The sequence below is a fragment of the Chamaea fasciata genome, unplaced genomic scaffold, assembly GCF_029207755.1.
Source record: "Chamaea fasciata isolate MVZ Bird 193981 ecotype frontalis unplaced genomic scaffold, bChaFas1.0.hap1 SCAF_6, whole genome shotgun sequence".
NCBI lineage: Eukaryota > Metazoa > Chordata > Aves > Passeriformes > Sylviidae > Chamaea > Chamaea fasciata.
In genome coordinates this window covers 15,586,363-15,609,117 of record NW_027094091.1, presented here as the reverse complement: position 1 = coordinate 15,609,117, position 22,755 = coordinate 15,586,363, and the positions used below count along the sequence as shown (strand labels likewise).

The following is a 22,755-nucleotide window of genomic DNA, read 5'->3' as shown; positions in this document are numbered from 1 at the left end:
GCAGATGCCGACTCCCGTCTGGCTATAGCCTCCTTTCAGGTCCCCCTGAACCTCCTCCAGGCTTTACGACCCCAACTCCCTCAGCGGCTCCTCATGGGATTTGTGCTCCAAACCCTTCATGGCGAGCTGGGAGGGAAAGGGATGGGCTGGGGCCGTGCGGGGCTGCGATTGCCCTGCGCCTGTTCCACGGCGGGAGCGGCTGCTCCTCGGTCCATGCCCGCTGTCCGCCCTGCTGCGGCTGAGGGGAGGCGGCGCGGGCGAGGGCTTCCAGAATTGTGTGGCCAGAATAGTTAAATGCGCCTGACAAACCCGCTCTCCCCAAGTCCTCTCCGGACATGAGCACCAGGGTAAGTAAGTACAGACGGGTTTCGTGAACCGAAGGAAGTGCGGCAGCAACCTGAGAAAGCTCAGCCGCTGTCTAAATAATAAAAGCTCGTTGAAACTCCTGCTCGTCTGTATCCGCTGCGAGGGGGCTGACAAGGCGGACAGTGCGGATGCAATGCCCATTTGTGCTCCTTCCAGACTGAATCCCTCATTAGTGGACATTTCCGCCAACTTTTCAAGAGTTTGTTGTGAACCTAATGCTTTCCCAGAACTCCTTTTACTTGAGAAAAGTAATAAACCCCATTATCTCAGTATCTCATTTAAACAGGAAAGATAACAAAGCTGAAGCCCCAGGGCTGCGTTACTGTTACGGAACGTACGGTGAACATTTCATGACACGGTTAACGAGAAACAAGGGCGGGGATGAACTGAGGGAAAACATTCTGAGCATTTATCAATTACAGAGTTATAAACAGCTTTCAAAGATGTGAACACAAGCCGTAGATAGAAGGAACTCAAGGTCTTTGATGTCCATATGTGTTTGGCCTTTAAGAAAAAAAAGAGTCTGATGGACCTCAAGGGATGACAGCTATTTAGCAAGGACAGGTGACAGAGCATCCAATGACAACAGGTCAAATAGGCAGGACCTACCTTGAAGAAGGGTAATTTTGTCTAAGAAAAAAAAAGAAAAACACTAGAGGTCAGTCTTGTTCTAGATCTGAATCTTCCTAGTGTTTTATTTAAGAAGCAGATTTTAATCAACCAAATAATTGGAATTATTTTCTCCTTACGGTGGTGTCAAGGATTATGGTGTATAGATATGAGCTGTATTTGAAGAATGGAGGGCAGCAGCTGGAGACAAAGTATTTTCTTCTATAGATAAAAATAAATTCGAAAATAATTTAAATATGTGGCAGAGGGCTTTTTCCCCCTGACATATTATACTACCATGCATTTGTGTATATTTAAAAAAGATAACTCTATTTTAAAGGTGAGTTTTATATTTTTTATTAACTTCTAAAATGTATGGATCAGGCCTAATCACCTTCTGCTCTGAGAGAGTAGGAAATTGATTCTATATGCAAAATACCATAATCAACTAAAAATCCTCAAGGAGTTGAACTTTTTTGAAGGTTAAATTTTGTGGGGAAATACAATGTGTAACAATCTTTCTACTTAATGTATTTTTACTGGACAATTGCCTTTGTATAGATTTTTTTTTCTGCAATAGAACTGTGGACAAGAAGATGCAAACAGGAAGATGAGCAGATAATCCTTTGCGATTCTTGTGGCATTAAAAACAAAGGACATTTATTTTAAGTGAAATCATAACGCAAACTGACTGCTTTTTGATTCACATGTTTAGCATCCCAGTTGTGCCTAACTGCATCTCAGGTCTGCAGAAGACGACCTTCCCTGGAGAATACCTTATAGTCCCTTACCATGGATTTCATCTGGGATGTGAGATTTATTTCTTCCAGACTGCTTTAAATATTTCTGCTAGGCTTTGTGTTTACAGGTAGAAATAGAAAATTCTCAGTATGACTGTATTTCATGTGTAGGTAAATAACATGCTGAAGGAGGACTGCAAATGCCGGCCATGTTTCTGTGATACCAGATACCTTGTTCAACTGACAGAATTGTTGCTATCATAGTTTTTACAGCTTATTTTTCAGGGCCTTGACTGCACTAATCAGTTTTAATGAGCCCTGACCTGCCTCATCTGAGGTCTGCTGCCACAGCTTTTGCCTGTGGGCCCAGGAATCCATTCCAGCTCTGCCCTGCCTGTTCAGTTCCTTGCTGAGCTCAATCTTGGAGCTCAGTGAGGACCAGCTGCTTCCTGAGGGATGGACATAATGACTGACTGGGAGAGCAAGGATGTAATGAAGGCCCAGAGGTTATAGCCAGTGGGATTTCACTGTTCTATCTGGAAAAGCATGATGAAACTCTGAACCTTGGATGATGCTCTGGGCCCTGAAGGGTAATGCACTCTATTAATTTCAGCTTTTTTTCTTGTCCTGTGAAGTAGTGACCTTATCTGCCATGATCTACTTCTGACTCGCTGTTCTAGATCCTTTCTCTTTCCTTTGTTGGTCCTGTTATGTGAGCAAATACAGTGCCACAGGCTAAGGCAAACTTACTGCATGCCAGTTACTTTGTGGTAATATTAGATGTAGGTCATTGGATAAAAAAATGGAAGTAGCAAAAAATGGAAGTTGATGCTATCCTGTTAGGTGTTCAAGGACTTTTATATCTGATGTGACTGGTTGGTTCCAATTTCCATCTTCAATACATGAACATAGAAATGTTTCATCCATAATCAAGCCATCATTATGCAATAGAGTCTGAGCTTATGTTCACCACATTCCTCCAAAACTTGTATATATGTAAGTCAGCTATAAAATTGTATATACATATTTGAACAGCTACTGTTTTCAGTCAATGAGGAAATCATTAGCCCTTCCGCTGTTTTTGGAATCCTGTCTGTTTTACGAGGTGGGAAGAAATTAAAAATAGAAAGTAGTTATATATAATATTTTTATATGTAATTATGTATAATATGGGTAATTGCCCAAGATGTGTCAGTGGCAACACTTTATATTTGTCACTTTTCTTGCACTCAATCCCAAAGCAAGTTTTATTAGAAATGGAATAGTGAATTAGGTGAGCAGCATAACTTTTATGAGTCTTCTAACTGTTATTTTTATTATTTCCCCTTTTTTTTTTCCCTTGTCAAAAAAAGAGAAAATGGTTCCCAGATTCTCTGTTCTGGGGCCAAAAAGCTACTTTAGGACCAAAGTGAATGTAAGTGGAGATCAAAAATGAGGGTAGTCATTTAGGAATTAAAATAGAATCTCACTTAGGGGTGTATCTTCCTTTATTGACACACTAACTTGAGAAGTTTTAAGTCAGTTTTAGTAGTACAGCTTTTTCATTTGAAACAGAATCACAGGAAAGTTTGGGTTGGCAGGGACCTTGAAGATCATCTAATTCCTACTGCCACCCCAGTGCCACCACGGGCAGGGATGCCACCCACAAGTTCAGGCTGCCCAGGGCCCCATGCCATCAGTTCTGACATAACGTGACATTTAATGACTAACTGTTGTTCTACCATTTTCAAAGGCAAACTTTGTCAGACTGCAAAACAGCAGTAGAATGTAATCCAGGGAACCAGTTTAACATTGCTGTTGTATATTAAAAAAAAATTTTAAAAACCCAACAAAACCTCACTGAGCACTGGTTTTTAGACAAAGAGTGAAAGAATTAGGCAGTATTAATTGTGTTTTAGGAAAACTGTTTGCAGTATGTTAAAAAAAGGTGCAAATTTATGTCTTAAACATTTGCAATGGGAATATATTTTTTATGTCTTGGAATTTGAGGGTATGGCTCTTTTAATAGTAACTAGTAGCTAGTAAGGAGAATGCAGAAGTTATATAGTCTGCATGTTCAACAAGCAGGAGGTATCAAAAATGGAAGGCTTATAGTCTTTTGCTCATGTTTTGTTTGTTTGTTTTGGGGTTTTTGTTTGGTTTTGGTTTTGGGGTTTTTGTTTTTTGTTTTGTTTTGTTTTTTACTGTAAAGGAAATTAGTTAATATCTGAACAGCAAAGCTACAAACCTGTGTACAGTTAATCAAAGGCTTATAAAAACTGTAGTAACATGACCACCTTCTCTCACAATTTACCAAAAACTAATGCAGCAATAATAATTCAAGTAGAAGTGTATGCATTTTCTGGTTAGATTTTTGCTTTTTATTTTAAACTTTTGCCATCTACTGCTCCAAGTTCAGACACATTCTGTAATCTACTTGTGTTCCACATGATTCTCACAAAACCTGTATTTCTATAGTACACATTTAGATTATGCTTTGTGACATCCTTGTTTTGACATATTTATAGGTGATTCCTAGATCAGTTACAAGAAAAAAAATAAAAAAGCTAAATGCTCATTGAAACATTCTGGCATTATCTGCTGAAATTCTGTTATTGAAACTAAGTTGGGTTTTTTTGAGTAATGAAACTAATGAACTTGAGTAATCTGCAAATTTATGTTCTGTTGTTGCATTTTCTGGTGCATGAGATCTGATTGAAACTTTTCCAGGGTTTGAAGAATTGCCTGAAAAGTCTTGTCTGGACTGACAACACTTCACCAGTGAAAAATTATGTTCTGCTAAAACATCATCTTGTACCAAAGTCTCAAGTTCTTTCCCTCTAATGCCCCAAAATTCATAAGCAGCCTTCTTGAAGATATCTCAGTAGTTTATTCCTCTTCCAATGTATCTGAAGATCTGTGCTTCTCTGCTCTGCTATGCCCATAAAGGTGTCTCAAGTCTCTATCCACCCCTGCATCCAGATCCAGTATTTAATAGAACAACCATAAATGTTACTGTCCACCTGTGTGATAACACAGATTACTTCTTGTAAGTACTTGTAAAAGCTTTTGCAATTTTCTTTTATTTGTTTTCTATTTTCATTTAGTTTGTTCTGTTTTTTTTCTGAGGGAACAATGTGTTTGGACTTTGCTCCAGCCCTTGTTCTTCTCTTGATTGTCCTAGCAAGCTTGTCAATTTAATCAAAATCTTACATATAATTAAATTCCTAGGCTTTTTCTCAAATTGATGACCAGATAGAGAAGGTATTATAAAATATTAACTGATGTAAACTTATGTGTGAGTACGTGTCTTAGCAGATATCAGACAATTAGCAGTGGCATATCCCTATGCCCTAGTTACAGAAAAAGTTCCAGCAGCATCCTGGACACTACTGCCAGTGAATAAAGAAACTGTACTTTGTCCTTCTTTTGTGCGGGGATCTGTTTCTTGCCTTTTCTTATTAATATTCTTTCTGGGCTAAACATCATTTCCCTGCTTAGCATCTCTCAGCAACTGTGATAATTTTCATTTATACATTGCATTTCTCATTGCATTCTTCATTTCCTCTCATTCCTGGAGTGAAGATTCTTTCTGCCTCTGGAGATTTAGTCTCTCCTTCTCTCCTGGCAATCACAGGTTTGGTTTCTCTGTCCCAAGGTCTTATCTTCTTACATCTTTAAAGTGTTCCTTTTCCCCAGTGCCTTGTAGGTATTCTTCTGCTCTGGTCTTGCCCATTTAGTAGTGTTATTCTTAACAGTTCTTCGTCTCTCTTTGCCCTCACCAAGATTTTTCTGTTTTCCTTCTGCCTTACCATTAACTGACTCCAGATAATCCTTCTCCTCCTCGATTCTGATAGTCCTCGGAAGCTCTTTTTTTAAACCCACCACTAGCAAAGTGGAAGCTTCTCACCCAAGAAGGATGGCAAGTACTGCCAGGAGATCAGACTGGAAAGCTGCCCGCCTTTCCAGGTAGGGGCAGCAGGGAAGAAGCAGCCGCATGACCCCTCTGGCTGGCTGCGAGTCAGCGGGGCCTGAGGTGGAGCCCTCGGCAGTTCCATGGGGTCTCTTGTGCTGGCTGCAGCGACACATCAAAGGGGTGTTGGGCAGTTCTTGGCTTCCCTTATCTGTTCTTTCTCCCTCTTCCTCTTTTCTACCTCTCTTACTTCACCCTACTTGGTCTTCTCCTACTTCTCTTACTTCTCTCCTAGACTTGTTTAAACGTGTTCACCAACAGTTTTCTTCTTGCATAATGCTTCACTGAAGCGTTCTCTTAAAAAATCCCTATTAGCCATTAAGCTATCTTAATAGCTTGCCTTTTTTGTGTGTGTGTATTTTTCTGCCTTTTCTGTCCCTTATTTTACATGTCCAAGCCTGATCTCTTTGAAACAGTGCGCTCATTAAAAAAAGAAAAAACAACAACAACAACAACAACAACAACAACAACAACCACAAAAAACCCCCAAAAAACAAACCTCTAATACTGTCAGTTTTCTTCAGGCACCTTTCCAGTGTATTTAGTGTAACTGAAGGGAACAGAGTCTCCTTGGATAAAGCAGGCACACTGGATCCTGGACACAGCTCCTTGACTCAGCTGTGCTCTTGGGCCCCTTGGCTCCCGTTCTGCTTTCAACACAGCAGAAAAAACTGAACAAAGGTTTTCTTCATCATAAATGGGCCCATCCTGGTTTAGAGAGGATTGCCAAAATAACAGAGCTTATGAAAGGTGCCAACCCTCTCATCTCAGATGACCTCTGTAGTCTTTTGACACTTAGGAAGGCAGCATGATTTAATCTTCAGGCAATCTCCACTACAACCGATCCCCGGCAATGCCTGTGCTATCGCCTCTAGGCTGGCTCAGCGTCTCCAGCGGGGAATTTGTAGCACCCAGCCGCTGGCGTCTTCTCCTGGCGGAAGCTCAACCATTTGAAGAGAAGGGGAGGGAAAAAAAATCCCAATCAGGACGTTTGCACATGCTATTCTCTGCTTGCTCGCCGGGGTGTTTTGCTGAAGGACTGGGACATCTGCAGAGAAGGGGGAGCGGCGGCGGCTGGAGCGTGCCCTGTTCGGGGCTGAAGTTCCTCCAGCGCCGGGGGCTGTGAGTGCGCGCAGCCGGGGGGGCGAGCAGCGGGGCCGGGATCGCGCTACCCCGAGCGTACGCAGACAGACGTGATTAAAATTCAAGCCTGATGGCCTCTGGCATAAACAACATTCATCAGCCCGGGAGTTGCAATGGATCTAAAGCCGCTCGCAGCAGCTCGGCAGAGGAATGCAATCGGGAAATGCACATGAAAATGTGCAAGAAGATTGCCCAGCTCACTAAGGTAAGTCTCGCTGTTGCAGTCTTTCCAAGGAGGTGAGGCTGCCCTGGCCGGGGGTGTCAGGGAATTCTCCTCTGATGCGCCTGTCTGAGAGGAGGGAAGGGAAACGGGTCCTCTCTTTTTAGGCTGTTGCCGAGAACATCGGTGTGCACAAACTTCCCTCCATACAGTTCCCCCGCGGGGGCTGCAGCACATCCTTAGGGGTTGCTTTTATGGCAGGCGATGGACGCCTTGCACGGAACTGCTCTAATTACCGTGCGACCATAACGAGAAGAGCTCCAGCTCCACGGAGACGCGGCGTTTGTTTGCGAGGCATTGACAGTATCCTCTTTTCTTCTAGAATTACGAAGACTGCATGTAATTTGCGTTTTATAGTTCTCAAGTAATACTGTTACAAAGCTGCAACCAGCGCGTGGTACTACAGTACACTAGTACTCTGACTCGCAGCTAATTGTTCCTGATGTGGATAAGAAGAGCTACTTTAAATACCGTTTCTAAAAGGAGTTGGAAAAGAGACAGGACTAAATTACGTGGTGTATTGTACTTAAAACTTTTAGTCAAAACCGAACTACTCGTTATTTTCCACGCCATACTAAGAAATAAGAGATAATATGTAGGAAATGGCAGTTATCTATAAACCTTTCTTATGCTGCATCTTTGTCAGTGAGAAAAACCTGTTTATTATCCTTGTTTACTAGTCCAGCTTTCACATGTTCTGTAACCTCACTGCAATTGATAGAGACTTATTAGCAATGAAAAAACATTAAAAAACAGGTCAAAGAATAAGAAGTCATTTAGCTGTTCAAGTTAGAATGGCTTACTAGTTACAATGCCAACATTCTCATGTCATGATAACTGTGCGTGATAATGTACATCACGTGCATCAATATATAAACAAGAGCTATCTCTAATTACATATACTTCCTATACTATACCAATACTTACTTTACAGGTTCTTTGATTAAATGTTTGTTTAATAGTATTGGTGCACAATAAGATCCTTACTTTTTGCCCATCCGTTGCATAGTTTTATTGCAGTAGTTTTTTCAGATATTTTTTGCTGTGTGGGTTGATTTCTTTAGTTTTGGTAGAATTTCCCCTCTAGATGCTTTTCAGTTATCTGAAATAAGGATGATTTATACCTGAAGCTCAAAAAAGTACTTCTGAAAAGCAACTAATTCTGTTTTGGAATATAGCTTTTAAGAAGCAATTTTCTCTGCAATAACACCACACTTAAAGCGAATTCATGGCACAACTAGAATTTAAATCACATACTTTCCCTTCTGAATTCTGTGGGGACTAATGCAGTACCAACAGCAAGCATGTAAGAAGCAAAATCTGATACCAGATCAGCTGAAAAATGGCTATATGGGAAATTCGTTATAATAATTTTTGGCATAAGAATTTTGAGAGCTCCCTTTTAAAGCACGGTTTCCTTTGTTTTATTACAGTCAGAATGATTATAATAAAATCCCTCCTAAGTTTAAATGGCCCATAGTACTTTCCTTTTTGTTTCTAACCCTGTATGCAGTGCTGCTGTGTGTTGTTGCACAGCTGCAACTTCCTGTCTCAGTGACTTCAGGCTTTCATTGATAAGGAGATAATGATCTCATTATTCATCCACTCGGTGTTGTGCCAGGTGAGATGAAGACTAAATATGTCAATCAGGTATAAGATACAGATCTTGACTACCATTCTCTTTGTTACATAGTCATTTGGGGCCTCCTCCTACTCTCAAAGGCAAAGAAGTGTGTAAAGGTATCAACAGAAACTGGATGAGGTGATGAATTTCTATCCTTGCATGTAGCGTTGATTATGTCTTACGGTGGTGGTTAGAGGAATACAGGGCTCCAGGGAATCCCAGCGTGTAATTTGGACAGAGAGTCTGAGAGCTGCTCCCATTCTACTGCTATTTCTGTTTTTGAAAAGGTAAAATCTAGAAAGTTTTCATACCTTTGGTCATGCATTTTTTCTGTTCTGCACATTTTTGGCTGTAGCTGCGAAAAATACAAACCTTTAGCAATGTTTTGTTTGTTTTGGGCCACAGACTACTAGTTTTTTGTAACTCACTTCTCCTGAAATGGGTGTATTTGTGTTGTATTCGATTGTAGCAGAATGCATGACTTTGTAGTAGTTATTAAGTAATACCAATAATGGGTTCATCTGACTCTCTATTGGGAATCTGGGAGCCTTGTTGTAAGAAGCACATTTTAAATCGCAGTATTACTGGTCAAGTAGATTGTTACTAAAAAAAAAAGAATCAAGTAGTCTGACAAGAGTTTTCTGTACATATGTTGGATACTGTGAGTTGTAACAGAGGAAGAGAGTGCTGATGCAAGGGAAAGTTAATTGCTGGTAAAACGCACTTACAAACCCTTTTTTCCCTTTAGGGGAGAGAAATGTCAAAGGGAGGCAAGTGTGTTCCTCCTCCAGAAGCAGCAGCATAGGCAGATGTTCCTTAATGACTCTGTGTGGAGCAGTTCAAAATGTTACACATTCTGACTGCCTATCACCAGCAGTCACTTGGAGGTTTAGCCCCTCAGCTCAGTCAGCAAGGTAGAAAATATGACCATTACTTAATAAGCTTCAGTGGGAAATCAGCCAGAAAAGCAAAACCCTCTTTCCTCCATTGTTTAAGGGAGGTATGGCTGACTTCTGCAAAAAATATATATACTCATATTTAGTTCTGTTAGCTTCACTCTTGTGGGTGGAAATTTACTGAAGAATTAGCAAGTGACCTGGCACATGTGTGAAGGCACAGACTTTTTACACCACTTCAGTGCCTTGTAGCAGTGCTGTATATTAGATCTTTTAACCTTTCCTGCTTTATTTGCCATAAAGCTATCAGCCATTTATTGGTTTTAGACATGAAATATGATCAAATTTTAATGGTTTATTCTGGAAGCACCTAACAGCTGGGTAACTCTAACAGAGCACTCCTGTGGTCTACTCATATTCCTGTTGAAAAATGTTGCTTTTTTCACATAGTTTAATTTTATTGACCTTGTTTGCTGTGATGTGTTAACAGTACTCAGTAACCAATGCTTACAGTGGTTCAGTTGTTGTGCAGTTAGTTATTATGCTACCAGAGCTCTCCTTTGTGCTTGAAGCTTTTTGATCTCAGCTCTCTAGAGATGTATTCAATATTCTCCAAAAATGAAGCAAAATAGAATAGAATAAAAGCTAGGATCATGCTTTCAGAGCTGCAGTATTTTTTTCTTTGGGCAAAGAATATTAAAAAAAAAAAATTATTTCCATGTAGGCAAACAGAGAGAATCTATTTATAAAATAGCTTAAATTACGTGCTAAGAAGACCAACAAAATCAGCCATCCATATCCCCAAGTACTTTCTGATGTGTTTTTCATGGTTTTTGTGTACAATTTGCTACCAGGATTTCAAAACTAGCATTATTTTTGCTTATGAGCTGACAAGAATGTGCAGGCTGAGATTTCTTAACTTGTCATTACTATTTTTTTCTTTACAGAAAGTTCCTCCCTCAAAAGGAAGTCCTGGATTATGAAATGTATGTGCAATGTCAAAAATTGTGTTGATTAGCTAGTCAAAAGCAGTATTCAAGCCATACTTCTATTAGGAAAAAGTCTAGTATCTTATTTGGATAGCTAGGAATTATAATTTAAATTAATTCAAGGGATAAGAATGACATGTATGTATGGAATAACTTCCTTACTATACAAATTTGGCAATTTATTATACTAATTCTTTGGCAATAATTATATCAAGTTTGCAGAAAATCTGATGGTCTTAGTAACTGACAAGACTATAATGGAGAGTATGTAATAAATTCAAGTCTCTTTATCAATGAATCCTAGTTAATGTTTTGCAAATTATTAATATGCAAAATACAGGCAATAAAATATCTAATGATCCCTTAATTGCACAAAAGAAAATTGCAAGCTTATAGCTTTTTCATGTTCTGTCTTTTTTTATGGTAATATTTAAAAGTACCTTTTTCAGTGACACAATAATAGTACTCCTAATATTTCCTTTAACCAGTATGTACATGCCAGTGTTTTACAATTGTGAAAATTGTACCCGAATTAGAAGTCAGTGCCAAGTCAGTTGAAGACATTCTCATGTAAATATTTCAAGCTATGTATTTTAGGCTTTTGGACACTCCAGCATTGAATATTGTACATAAAATACTTTTTTTTCCCGTAAGGTATCATGTTCCTCTCCCCCAGCAGTCACGTCCTCCTTAGTTAAAATATTTTCTGTGTTTTATTAAAACAGCTGTAACACTGAGGTAGAACTCCCTCTGTTGCCACCTCTACAGTCGTATCTTAAACAATTAAGTGTCTCACTGTTTTTCTTGCCTGTACACAACCAGACTGTCTTTAGTGTGGTTCTGAAAACTACTTAACCTGTGTTTTTGAGTAGGAACAGATAGGTATGTGTGTTTGGGGTTTTTTGGGGGTTTTTTTGGCTTGTGCTTAAAGCTGGCAGGAAGTCTGTGAATGTAGTTAGTGCAGTACCAAGTCTGAGTTAATTTATCTAACCCCCCCAGTGGGACACAATAACTCAAACTTCGCTGTGCTGGTTCAAACTTGGCATTTTACTTAATGTATATTCATTTGTCTTCCAAAGCTGGGAGGTAGCTGAACACACACAACTCTATTACTGAGGAAATATTACCTTTATTTTGTAAAGAAATTACAAACTGACTGTCTGCTTTCAAATAGGAATTTTTTTGGTTTTTTTTTCTTAATTTAATGACTTGGGTGAAATTCTTCTGAAGGAAGATTATGTGTTTTTAATGTGGTTGTCATTCAGAACTTTGTCTGACTTGGATTTTAGGCACTTTAACAGTTTTAACTTAGAACAGGTTACTACCAGAGAAATCTGTTTTAATTCTCTTTGGAAGTTACAGCATCTGGCTGTGACTATGCATTGACTGGTTGTAACTACATAACCCTCTTAGAGGGTTATAGAAGAGCTACTTTTAAGTAAATATGAGCCTGCAGTTGATTATTTTACTTTTTTCATTCAGCAAGAGAGAACTGCTAGAATTTGATAACAAGGCTGTTTGGAGCTATAGCTAGTACTTTTACGTGTTTTACAATGTTGAAATGTTTTAACTAAAATACTGATATGCCTTAGTATTTCATAAAAATAATGAATTTTCTGTGGAATGCAGGACATTGCTGTGCAACTCGGTGCATTGCCACTACACCCTTTGCAGACTGCTTCCATTTTTTTTCTGATGATAAATGGTGGTTAAACTTTCTTGGTTTTGTGATCATTGATGCAATCCCAGAAGGTGTCCAGCATATATATTTAATATCTTCCTGAAATGGGAATGTGAGTAGTGGCTGTACTCAATCTAGCTCCATTTTACTGTTACAAATGTTTGTGTAAAAAATGTCCTGGGTACATAAGTAATTGTGTAGTATTATGGTGTATATTATTGTGTAGCCCTTAAGCTTCATAACACTATGTTGACTTGGGGTCCAATGACACTGCTTTGAAAATAAGGAGAGAAACTGAAAGAAAAATATCTTTTAAAAAACTCTGTGCTGTGGTCTGTCTGGGACAGTGGCCTGATTCTGGTGGTTCCCAGAGAGTTACAGGAGTATGACATGCATCTGGTGTTCTTCTCCAAAGTTTTGGTGCCTTCATTGATCTGTGAGATTTTCCAGAGATTGGCAGAGTACCTTAATACTTCCTTGCCCCAACTGGAGTTTTTTTCAACACATTTTGCAATCACTTCTTGAATCCCTGTGATCTTTTAGTTGAATTTGCTTACAGCAGCAAGAACTTAAAGTTTGGTGCCTGTTGTAGCAGAAACTGGTATTATAAGCTCATAGATACCTGAGGGTTCTGATGGGTTTTTTTCTTAATTAGCAAAATATCTAGAATGGATAAAGAAATCTTTTAAATTTAAAAAAAATCCTCTCTGAGAATGCAAACTACAAGAGGGTAAGAATCTGATCCAATCTGTATAATACTTTAGTTTGGATTAGGAAGAAACAGGACTCATTTTATCTGTGCTTCTCACAGATTTATATCAAGGGCAAAACTTGCAATAAATATTGTGTTTTAAATAAATTATAATACCTGTCTCTACAAAACCATGTATTTGTTTGGGAAAAATCTCTTCCACCTCAAGCTGTAATTAAATCAACAGCTCTACAATTTATATTTGCAAGACTTCAAAATTCTACTATATTTAAAATAAATGCTTGGAAAGGTGGGAATCAAGTGAGAGCTTACTTGGCAAGTCTCTTTGGGTACTGTATTTATTGTAAAATTGGACAATGTTGCTTTATTGTAATCTGCAAATCAGAAGGTATTTTGGTAGCATGAAATTTTAGGTAAATATCTAGAATCATTAAAAAAAACCCAACCAAACAAAACTTTTGAAAGGACTGAACATATGTCTGCAATTTAGACTCTTTAAAGTTCCTTAAAAGTCTGGGATGTAATGAAATGTTTCACAAAATAGTGTGTTATTGTGGCAAATGAATTCTGTCACCACTGTATTTAGATCTGGTTGATGAAATGCATTAGGTCACATTTTGGAAGCATAATTGAGATCAAACTTGTATGAGTTTTAGATAGGCTTATATCCTAGGACAGGTATGTATTGATATGTAACAATAACCAGAGCTAAATTATCAGTGAATTTCAAGCAAATAAGGTCTTTTTTCTTCTCCTTCTATTGGCACAGAGTTGGTGACTTTGCTTATGTACTAAAAATTCACCTGGTCTACAGTGACAATAATGGACAGAGGACATACATTTGTCAGACAAATCCTCTACTTCTTGCACATTATGCATCTGACAGAGCTTCCTAAGATAAAGCTGAACTCGTCCAAGACTGTAGTAGCCTAAGATTTATGGGGATATTTGAGATCTTAAGGAGTTAAGTATTTCACCAAGACAGGAATTGCAAAATATGAAGAGAAAGAACTCTGAAATCAAACAAATTGACCTTTCTGCCGATTTGCCTGTATATGTGTGTGTGTTAATTGACATTGATTTTTCAGTGTCTAAGCATAATCTCTCATTTAGTTCTGTGGTTTTTAATAGACAGACATTTGACCTAATTCAGCTTTTACTGAAAAATAATGTCATCCTCTGACAACATCTGAATACAGCTTAACCTGTTAAATACACTCAAGATGAATTTGAATCACCTCAGGGATAACAAAGTAGTAGAATGTATTTCATGTAAATGTCACGCTGACTGATTTTATTTATTCTAGCTCCTAATTGCACACAGAATCTAAAAAAAGGGTGTGTTCCCTATTTAAGTTTTGAAAAATTATTTCAAATCTATGTGGGAAAGAGTTTTGAAATATAAGATACAACATGAGCCAGGAACTGTAAGAAAGATTTACAGCATCATAATGTAGGGAGGCAGGTACTACAAAGATCTAGGCTAGATCTTGCATTGTTTCACATAGTAAGTAATGACCTGGCGGTAAAAAGAAAAAACATTAGAATTAATAGATAATGCTAATTCAAAGGGAGACATAAACATCTAAACATAATGGAAGGAAATAAGGAATATAGATGGAAGACAAACTGCATCCAGTTACTGAACACCCGATGCCTGTTTTTGGTTTGTAAGTTGGTGGTAAAACAGCATGAAGTTGGTGTATAGAAATGGAGTCAGTATGAAGTGAGATGTCAGTGCAAGATGGAGAGAAACCCTAGAGAGCAGACAAATTATCAGTTTCAGCCTCTGAGAATGGAAACTTTTTTCCCTTTGCATAGGACTTTCTCAGTTCTGTAGAAAAGGGAGAGGCTGGAAATGAGGTATGCAGAAATGATATAAACCCATGAAGCAGTCAGTTTCACTTGTGTCACCTGATTTAGACACCTGTATTGGGAAGGGAAATACTGTCCTTTGGAGTCACCTGTCTTTCTGCTTTGGCTCACCTGGATTAGATGTGTGGTGATGCAATGGACAAATGTTGGGTGAGATGAATCCCATCTCATGTGCAGGAAACATCTTCCTGAGAATGTAATGCGTAGGGTTTCTCTAGACATTTCCTTGCAGTAATTTGCCAGTGGCCATCTCAGACCTCCTTATGTGGTAGCTGTGTTTCAGAACAATCAGTTTCTCTCAGAATTTCCATGTCAGATCTGAAGAAGTTTTTAATGTTTCCTTAACTGTTCAGGAAGACCTACTTGCCATGCTGGGGAGGCACTGCTTACAATCAGTCATAGCAGATGGATTTGTGACCAGTGTAAAAAAAAAGGGATTAAAGTTGAGTAGATTTTATTGAACAGTTCCAGAAGAAATTTCGGTAATAAACTGCCTGGTGTTCTCCCAGAGCAGAGGAGTCTCTTTCTAGAATTAACTTCTGTAATTCTGCAATATATTTTTGCTTTTCTGAAATTGTTGGGATGTAGTATTGGTGTCCAATATGTTGTTCATATACAGATAGCACAAAAAGTGGTTAGACATAGACAAATTCAGTAATTCTGGAGATGTTTTTGGGGTTCATACAATGCAGATTAGACTTGTGACGCTTACTGCAGTCAAGGCACTTCCTGGACTCCCAATTAACTTTGTGGTTCTACAGCATATTTTTTCTTTGCTGAAATTATTGGTGCCTTTTTTAAGCCTGCTCTGCCTGTGGAAATATTCTTGCAATATAGCTTTACCTTCCTAATTCTTAAATTGCCTGGCATTTATTCTTGTAACTTATCAGAAACTGTAAAATACAAATGAGGGACAGCTGGATGTCTCTTTAGTAAAATTTAGGCCAGAGCTCATTTTATGTTAGAGGACACTTGAGAGATTGGGTGCAATATATAAACCACTAAACTACCATTTTCTGTGTTCAGTATTACACTACACCAACTAGAAAAATAAAAAGGTAAAAAATGGGACCAAATAAATGTACCTGTGTTATTTTCTTGTATTAAATTTAAACTAAAGTGGGAGGATGGGGAATAAAGAGAGTGGCAGAAAGAGTCAAAAAATGTGCCAGAATATATTAGAAACCTGTAGAGATTGAAGATTTGCTTATGCTTTTAGATTTAGATTTGCTTATGCTTTCTTGATACATTTTAGTATTTCATTGTATTTTTGTACTGACTGCAATACATGGTAGCACAGGAAAAGGGGTGATACATTCAAATTTGACGAATCTAAGATCAACTTGCCCTCTTCCACTCTGAATCTCTAGATGAGGGAAGCCTGAGGCATCCAGGAGGGTAAGACATTGCACTCTGAGCTTCTCCCCAAGAGGCATCAGATCATCTAAATACAGGTGGATTTCGTACAGAGCCATTGACTACCTCTGTGCCTCACCACCTCAGTGTTCCAGGGTCTGAAGGGCTTTATTATCATGGATGAAAAGATAGTGATTCACTCTGAAATAAAAGAGAATCTTCTGCAGCAAAATCCTTTTTTATTATCATAATTAGGATTCATTCTGGTGTAGGATACAAGCTGTGCACCTCTTCGGAAACACTTTGGGATGTTTGGAGTGGCAATTTTTTTAAAGCCTCTCTCCTACTACACAAAACTACATATGTGTTTGCATTATGAACATTGCTGCAAATATTTGGATGCATGAAATTATTCCTGTGCTTTGAGGGAAGCACAGAGAATGCAAGGAGAGAGCTGAGACACAGTTCTTTAGGTCCCAGGTCATACCTCAGAGCAGTATCTTTTATCACCTATGTATGAAATCAGCATAGGTGTAAAATTGGATCAGCATCATAGGTAATCATGGTCTAGGCCTGTACCTTAATTAAAAGACATTATTCTTCAGTGTTAGAATGTCAGAGACTGATTAGAGTATTAATTAATAAATTGTGGGAAGTGGGTTTATTTTCTAGAAAGCCTGTAGAGTTGGTGACAAAGGAGGCTTAGGGATAGAGGAGCCATTTGTTTAAATAACTGAAGTTATTTTTGATAACTTTTGATATTTTTGCTTTTAAAGGGAGTGTTTAAGGCTGGCAGGTTTATCAGTACCTCGCTCTGCTCTGTTCTACTTGGCAAGTAGACAAGATGAATTGAAAGAAACAAGTTTACCTGCTCCTGAAGACAAGATGATGTTGCTGCAAATGAAAAGGAGATGATGCATTCAGTCACCTTGCATCAGTGACCCTCTAGCAAACTTCTTCCTTAGTAACAGAAGTTTGTCTCCTTCCCTGCTTTCTGTAGAGTGCTGCTGGGAGTACTGTGCAGTGTTTGGCACCTTCATCCAGGGCCTTTTCTCATTCCTGTTTTCTTTTTTTTTTTCCCTTTTTTTCCCTTTTAACCCTTTTTTGCCAGGAAGGTTTTGTGTCTATTAGCTTGGGCCTGAAGGAGGAACGTTTATGATCCTCTGCTTTTCTTTGGTTCATCTTAGCGTCCTCACTCCTCACCTTCCGTACCAAATTGTCTTCTTATTCAGCTAGAAAAGCAATCTGCTAGAACCACTTTTTTCATTATGATAGTCAGATTCCTCTAAAATTAGTATTTAAGACTACTGTTGGTAGAGAGTAATTTTTGGTTTGAATGCTTTAACTCTGTCTTCACTGTCAAGGTGCAGTTGAATGTTTTCTTCTTTTTTGTTTGTTTGTTATGTTTGTTATTTTATATCACCATAAGGAAGATGGGAAAGGAAATGCTATTTAGATTTAGATCATTTGGAGGATAAAATAGGAAAAGTAAGATGTATTCACATTCACTGCACTGTTAATATTCAAGTGTATATGTGTACTAATGTTTTTACCGACCTCCCATACAACACTCAGTTGTATACTATAAATTCAGTACAGTGTTCCGCAGTCCATTTGGTTTTGGAGAACTGTAAGGAGGCAAGACCCATTGGTATTATGGGAGTGACTCCAAGAGCAATGATGTGCTCTTTGCATTTGAAAGCTATTCTGTCTGTACTGTCAAATGATCAGTTTTAGAGCTACTTTTTAAAAGCTGTTTATCAACACAGCTTTTAAGGGATTTATACCACATTAGTGTACATTCACCATATACAGGTCTGAAATAATTTTTCAATATTTTTTCCTTTCAGCACATAAAGCATGGGATTCATCTCATATAACTCCAGTCTTCAAAATGAGATATCTGGAATAGGAATATAGGAGCTATATTCAGTAGGGAGTGAAAGGCACGTGTGAAGGGCTTAAATTTCATAAAGTAGAGAGCAGCAGCCATCTCAAAATTAAATCTTTTAAGAAGGTTAAGTTATGGAGGAGTCAGTTTCAGCACTCAAGCTTGAAGATTAAATTTAAGGGCATACAAATCAAAATGCTTCATTGTGGTTCTAGCCAGTATTGAACAGAAGTGTAGGATTAATAGAGGGGGCAGGGAGGCCAGATTCTTCCATTGTTTTAGATAACTCACCTAAGGTGCTGGTGGTGATCTAATGCTTAGTGGAATTTGGGAAACCTGTATGATTAAGTCAAATTTTAGAGGAATCCTGAACACAGCATAGCACGAGACAGGCCATGGTTATTTAGTTGATTAATTTGTCATTGAGTGAAAGTCTGAGTCACAAAGGCTAGGTGTTCATTCCTGTTTTACTGGTGGAATGAAATACAGAAAAATTATCATCAGTATCTGACTAGGTTAACTGAAGAGTTACCTAAGCTAATTACTGATCATTCATTACTGGTCAGTGTGGAAAATGTGGACAAGAATAATCTTCTTGGAGTTTTTATGTCTGTCTCTGGGACAGATAATAACTGTTCATAGAATGATTTTAGTTAGATGAAGAAATCTGCTCAGGATACTGTAACTCTTTACATCTCAAAGGAAAATGGTTAAAAATAACAGAGAAGAAATCATGGCTTGTAATCTAAGGCCCCAAAATATACCTATCTAAATGCAGACAGTAATTTCTTTTCTGATATTTTTCTGAAATATGATGCTGTTACTCTATTTTGTCAAATGTTTATCGAGAAATATATTCAGAACATGTTTTGCATTTGTGACTTTTTAAGGCTTTTGTACCTAATTCATGACTGCCAGGAAAGAAGTTGACTATACACAAGATGTATTTGTGTATTTGCTTTCATTTATGGTTGGCTGAAATTCAATATGTTATTAATATACAGATAGAACAAAAAGTGGTTTGACATAGATAAGCAAATACAGTAATTCTGAAGACATCTTCCGGACTTACATAACACACTGCAGGCTTGTGACACTTATTCTGGTCAAGACACTTACTGGACTCTCAATTGAGACTTGCCCTGATAAAGGCTTGAAGACTATAGGACTACAGCTCTAGCATAATGAAAGAATTAATTGTGACATTGTTTCTGTATTTATTTATTTATCGACTGACTTAAGGCTATGATTTTCTCAAACACTGTATAAGAATCTTTTGATTAACTTCTGTGAGCTCAGGCCAGACTGCAAATATGTGTCAGAACTTGTGTACAAATTCCAAACCTAGTGTTTTAGAGCAGTAATTTATCCCTAAAAGCCCTACCCAAACAAGCAAGTCAAAAACCTTCATACATAATGTGTTGCTCTCCTTGAGTTGGGTAACTATGTCCAGCAGAAACCGAATTAGCCCCAGTATGTCCTAGTGGAGGTCTGAAAAGACAAGCATGTGTCTTTTCAAGGCAGTTATTTTGTTGTGCAGTTTTATGTAGCTGTAAATTTAACATGGGCATTTGCTCTTTGTTTCAGGCGACTGTGGGCTTCTATTAGCATTTTCTTTTTGAAGCAATAGTAGGGTGCTTGTACAACAGCTTCTGTGAGAGATATTTGGTGTATGTTATGGTAACAGATGAAGCCTGCTTAGGGTCATAATGTCTTACAATCATGAGAATTACTATTCTGCATTTTGTAAAAGAAAATAAAACATTAAGGGGCTTAAATCAGTTGTTTGGAAAAATTACTTATTGTCATCAGAGACTTGCTTGAATCTGCTAAAAGGTGGTTTGAGATTTATAGCTGTTACTGAAATTATGGGGAAAAACCCCTGAAACACATTGCCTGAACACTTCTCAAAATCAAGTCAAAAGATGCTTGCAGCTGGGTAATAGCTACCCTGAAATGCTGACCAAACTGACCTGTCAGGAATGTGATTCCAAGAGTGCATCTTCCATGGTGTTTTAACTGGAGTCAGGAGTGCAGAATTTAATCCACTTTTCATACTTTCATTTACATCAAGAAGTGATTTTGGTCCACATGAACTGGATGTCAAGACCTCAGGTTTCACTGTTGAGATTTGCCACTACTGGTCCCCAGCACTTTGTCATGCTAAAGGCAATAAAGGATTTCAAATAAGGAGTCAGTTAGCTAGAGAAGGGACCCAACTTCCTTCTTTGCATTAGAGATCAAACTAGTGAAATGAAGTGACGACTTACCTAGAATAAAAAAGAAATTTCTGAGAAAAAGAGGAAAAAAATCTCTGTCACAGTATTGTCTTCCTTTTTATGGGGTTTTGCAGTTTACAATTGTCCCCTCTGTTCCAAGTTTCCTGAAAAAAAAAAACAAAAAACCAAAGAAAACCAGGCAAACAAAACAAAGAGCCACCACCAAAATAATAATTTGTAGCAGTAATTCTCTTTTAGTGTTTAACACCTTGATAAATACAGTAACTGGATTAATGGCTACTGTCCACAAGATACTTTACTTTTTGATTTTTCTTGTTCGATAGGTGATATATGCCCTGAACACTAAGAATGATGAACATGAGGACAGTATACAGGCTCTGAGAGAGGCTCATGAAGAGGAAATTCAGAATATTCTTGCTGAGACAAGAGAAACAATTCTCCAGTGTAAAAGCAAAGTTGAGGAGGAACAGTTACTGAGAAAGCATATTCAGGCCCTTGAAATTGCAGTAGCACAACACAAGAGATTGAAGGAAGAAGCCTTGGCAGAGTTAATACTGTGTAAAAAGCAAGCAGAAGAGAAGGAGTCAAGGACTGAAGTGAAACAAGCACTGACGGGCCTTTCTACAGACACAGTAGATATCAATGAAGGCTTTGAAAACAAACTTCTACATTTAAATCAGGAGTTTGATGGACTGCTAGATGAGTGCAAAGCATTTAGAGGAGAAAATCTAGATAAAAAAGTAAATTTAGATGAAAAATATAGTGTGGAAAGACACACTGTAGTAAATGAGATGGAAAACTTGAAGTGTGAGAACCAGAAAATAACTGAAGAATATACTCAGAAAACAAGAAAACTGCAAGCACCTTGTGAGACAGAAAAAGAGACTTTGAAAAAAGCCATGCAGCAGTCTGTGATAGAAACAAACTGCCAGCAAACAGAAACAGAGCAAAAGAAGAGCTCAGAGACTGAGGAAGGTTTTTTGCTGCAGCAGGTAAAGAGGCTGGAAGCAGACCTAGAGGAAAAAAGCCAGAAGATAAATGAGAGGAAGAAGCATTCCCAGAAGCTGAAGGAGCAAATACAGGTAGGGTATGAGACTGTAATCCCTATCTCTGCCTGAGAAAGTGAAAATTATCAATTCTTTAAAATTTGGGAGAGGAGGGTCTTCTAAATATCATGTTGATTCAAATGCTTTTTAAGTAGTAAAGCAGTTTTAGAGGCTTAGAATGGAAATAGGAGGGAAATAATGCTGACAGCTTTAAAGAAAGAGTTAAGATGATTAGTAACTCATTAAGAGAACATTTGGTACACTAGATTTTGTATTCCTTGAGGGGGGAGTGAGGTAAAATATGTCTGTTGGCTGAACAGAATTTATTACCTTTCCTGCCCAGAAATGCAACGAGAGCAGCAAGCAGGCACTGCTGCTACCAATGAGTGTTTGCATAGTACATTCTCCTTTCTCCTTGTGATTGCCAAAAGCTCAGTGCATGGATAATGAAGAGGGTTAGATAAGAGACCTGAGCTGGCAGTTTAGGAATCAAGTTCTCTGTGTGACTCTTGCAGCAGTGGCTTGTACAAGTGCCATTTAATGAAGCGTCCTTTACACTTGTGAAGTTTTAGGTGCTGAGCCATGAGAATTTCGCCATTGGTTCTCACCTTGCACTTTGCCTGTCCACCCTCACTGCTGTGTGTCTTACACACTTGCAGCACAGCTCTGCAGACCCTTCCTGGTTGCATCATGTGTCAGATGCAGTTTCAGGGGTTGGCATGTCATGGGAAATCTGCTGAACAACTGCTTTTGTTACATTAGGTCAGAGTGCAGGAGAGATGCTGATGCACAGTCCTGAGATCGAAGCACCCAGCCGTGCTCTGTGCTCAACAGTTCAACTCCCTTCTGATAGTTTTGGTGCTTTACATCACATAATAAACTCACCTACCAGACATGTCCCCAGCCCTATGACAGTTATCTTGCTTATTAGGTAAGAAAACACCTTGAAGGTCTCGACTTGGAATATTACAGAATAACAAAAATTGTTGCCTAATGGGAAAGAAGGTTTTCTTCCTTTGGAGGAATTCTGCAGGGAGCAAGGTCAGCCCACTCAGCTGTGTTCTTCCAAGGCAGCTCTTAACTGTTTTCACCATCTGCCCTCACATCTTGCTTGCCACTATCGTTTTGCTGATGATGCAGAGTTCTGAGCTACTTCTTTGAGGATGTTCTTAGAGGGAGTTCAGCCTACAATACAGTCACTACCTCTTTGTTTTACAAGATCAGAGGATGAATTGAACACACCTTCCTCAATATTATTCAGATTTCATTGTCTCAATGTGTAGATCTGTAGTAGAACAACCTCTATCTTTTACAGAAAAGTGGAGAGGATACAATGAATGGAAGAGATGCAGATTAGCCCTTTTTAAAAATTTTGAGTCAGTTTGTATCTTGGCTCTGTAGAAGTTGGAAGCATT

The 22,755-nt window shown here is 38.4% G+C and overlaps 1 protein-coding gene across 3 annotated transcripts in view; it reads left to right on the top strand.

The window, feature by feature from the left end:
- Positions 1 to 6,861: 6,861 nt before the first annotated feature.
- FAM184B (family with sequence similarity 184 member B) overlaps positions 6,862 to 22,755 on the top strand; it is a 37,193-nt gene continuing 21,299 nt past the window's right edge. For all 3 annotated transcript variants that reach the window (XM_066185513.1, XM_066185512.1, XM_066185511.1), the window contains exons 1-2: positions 6,862 to 7,015; positions 20,618 to 21,376. In XM_066185513.1, coding sequence (XP_066041610.1) covers positions 6,881 to 7,015; positions 20,618 to 21,376 — 894 coding nt within the window. In that variant the 5' untranslated portion in view covers positions 6,862 to 6,880. The remainder of the gene's footprint in view (positions 7,016 to 20,617; positions 21,377 to 22,755) is intronic.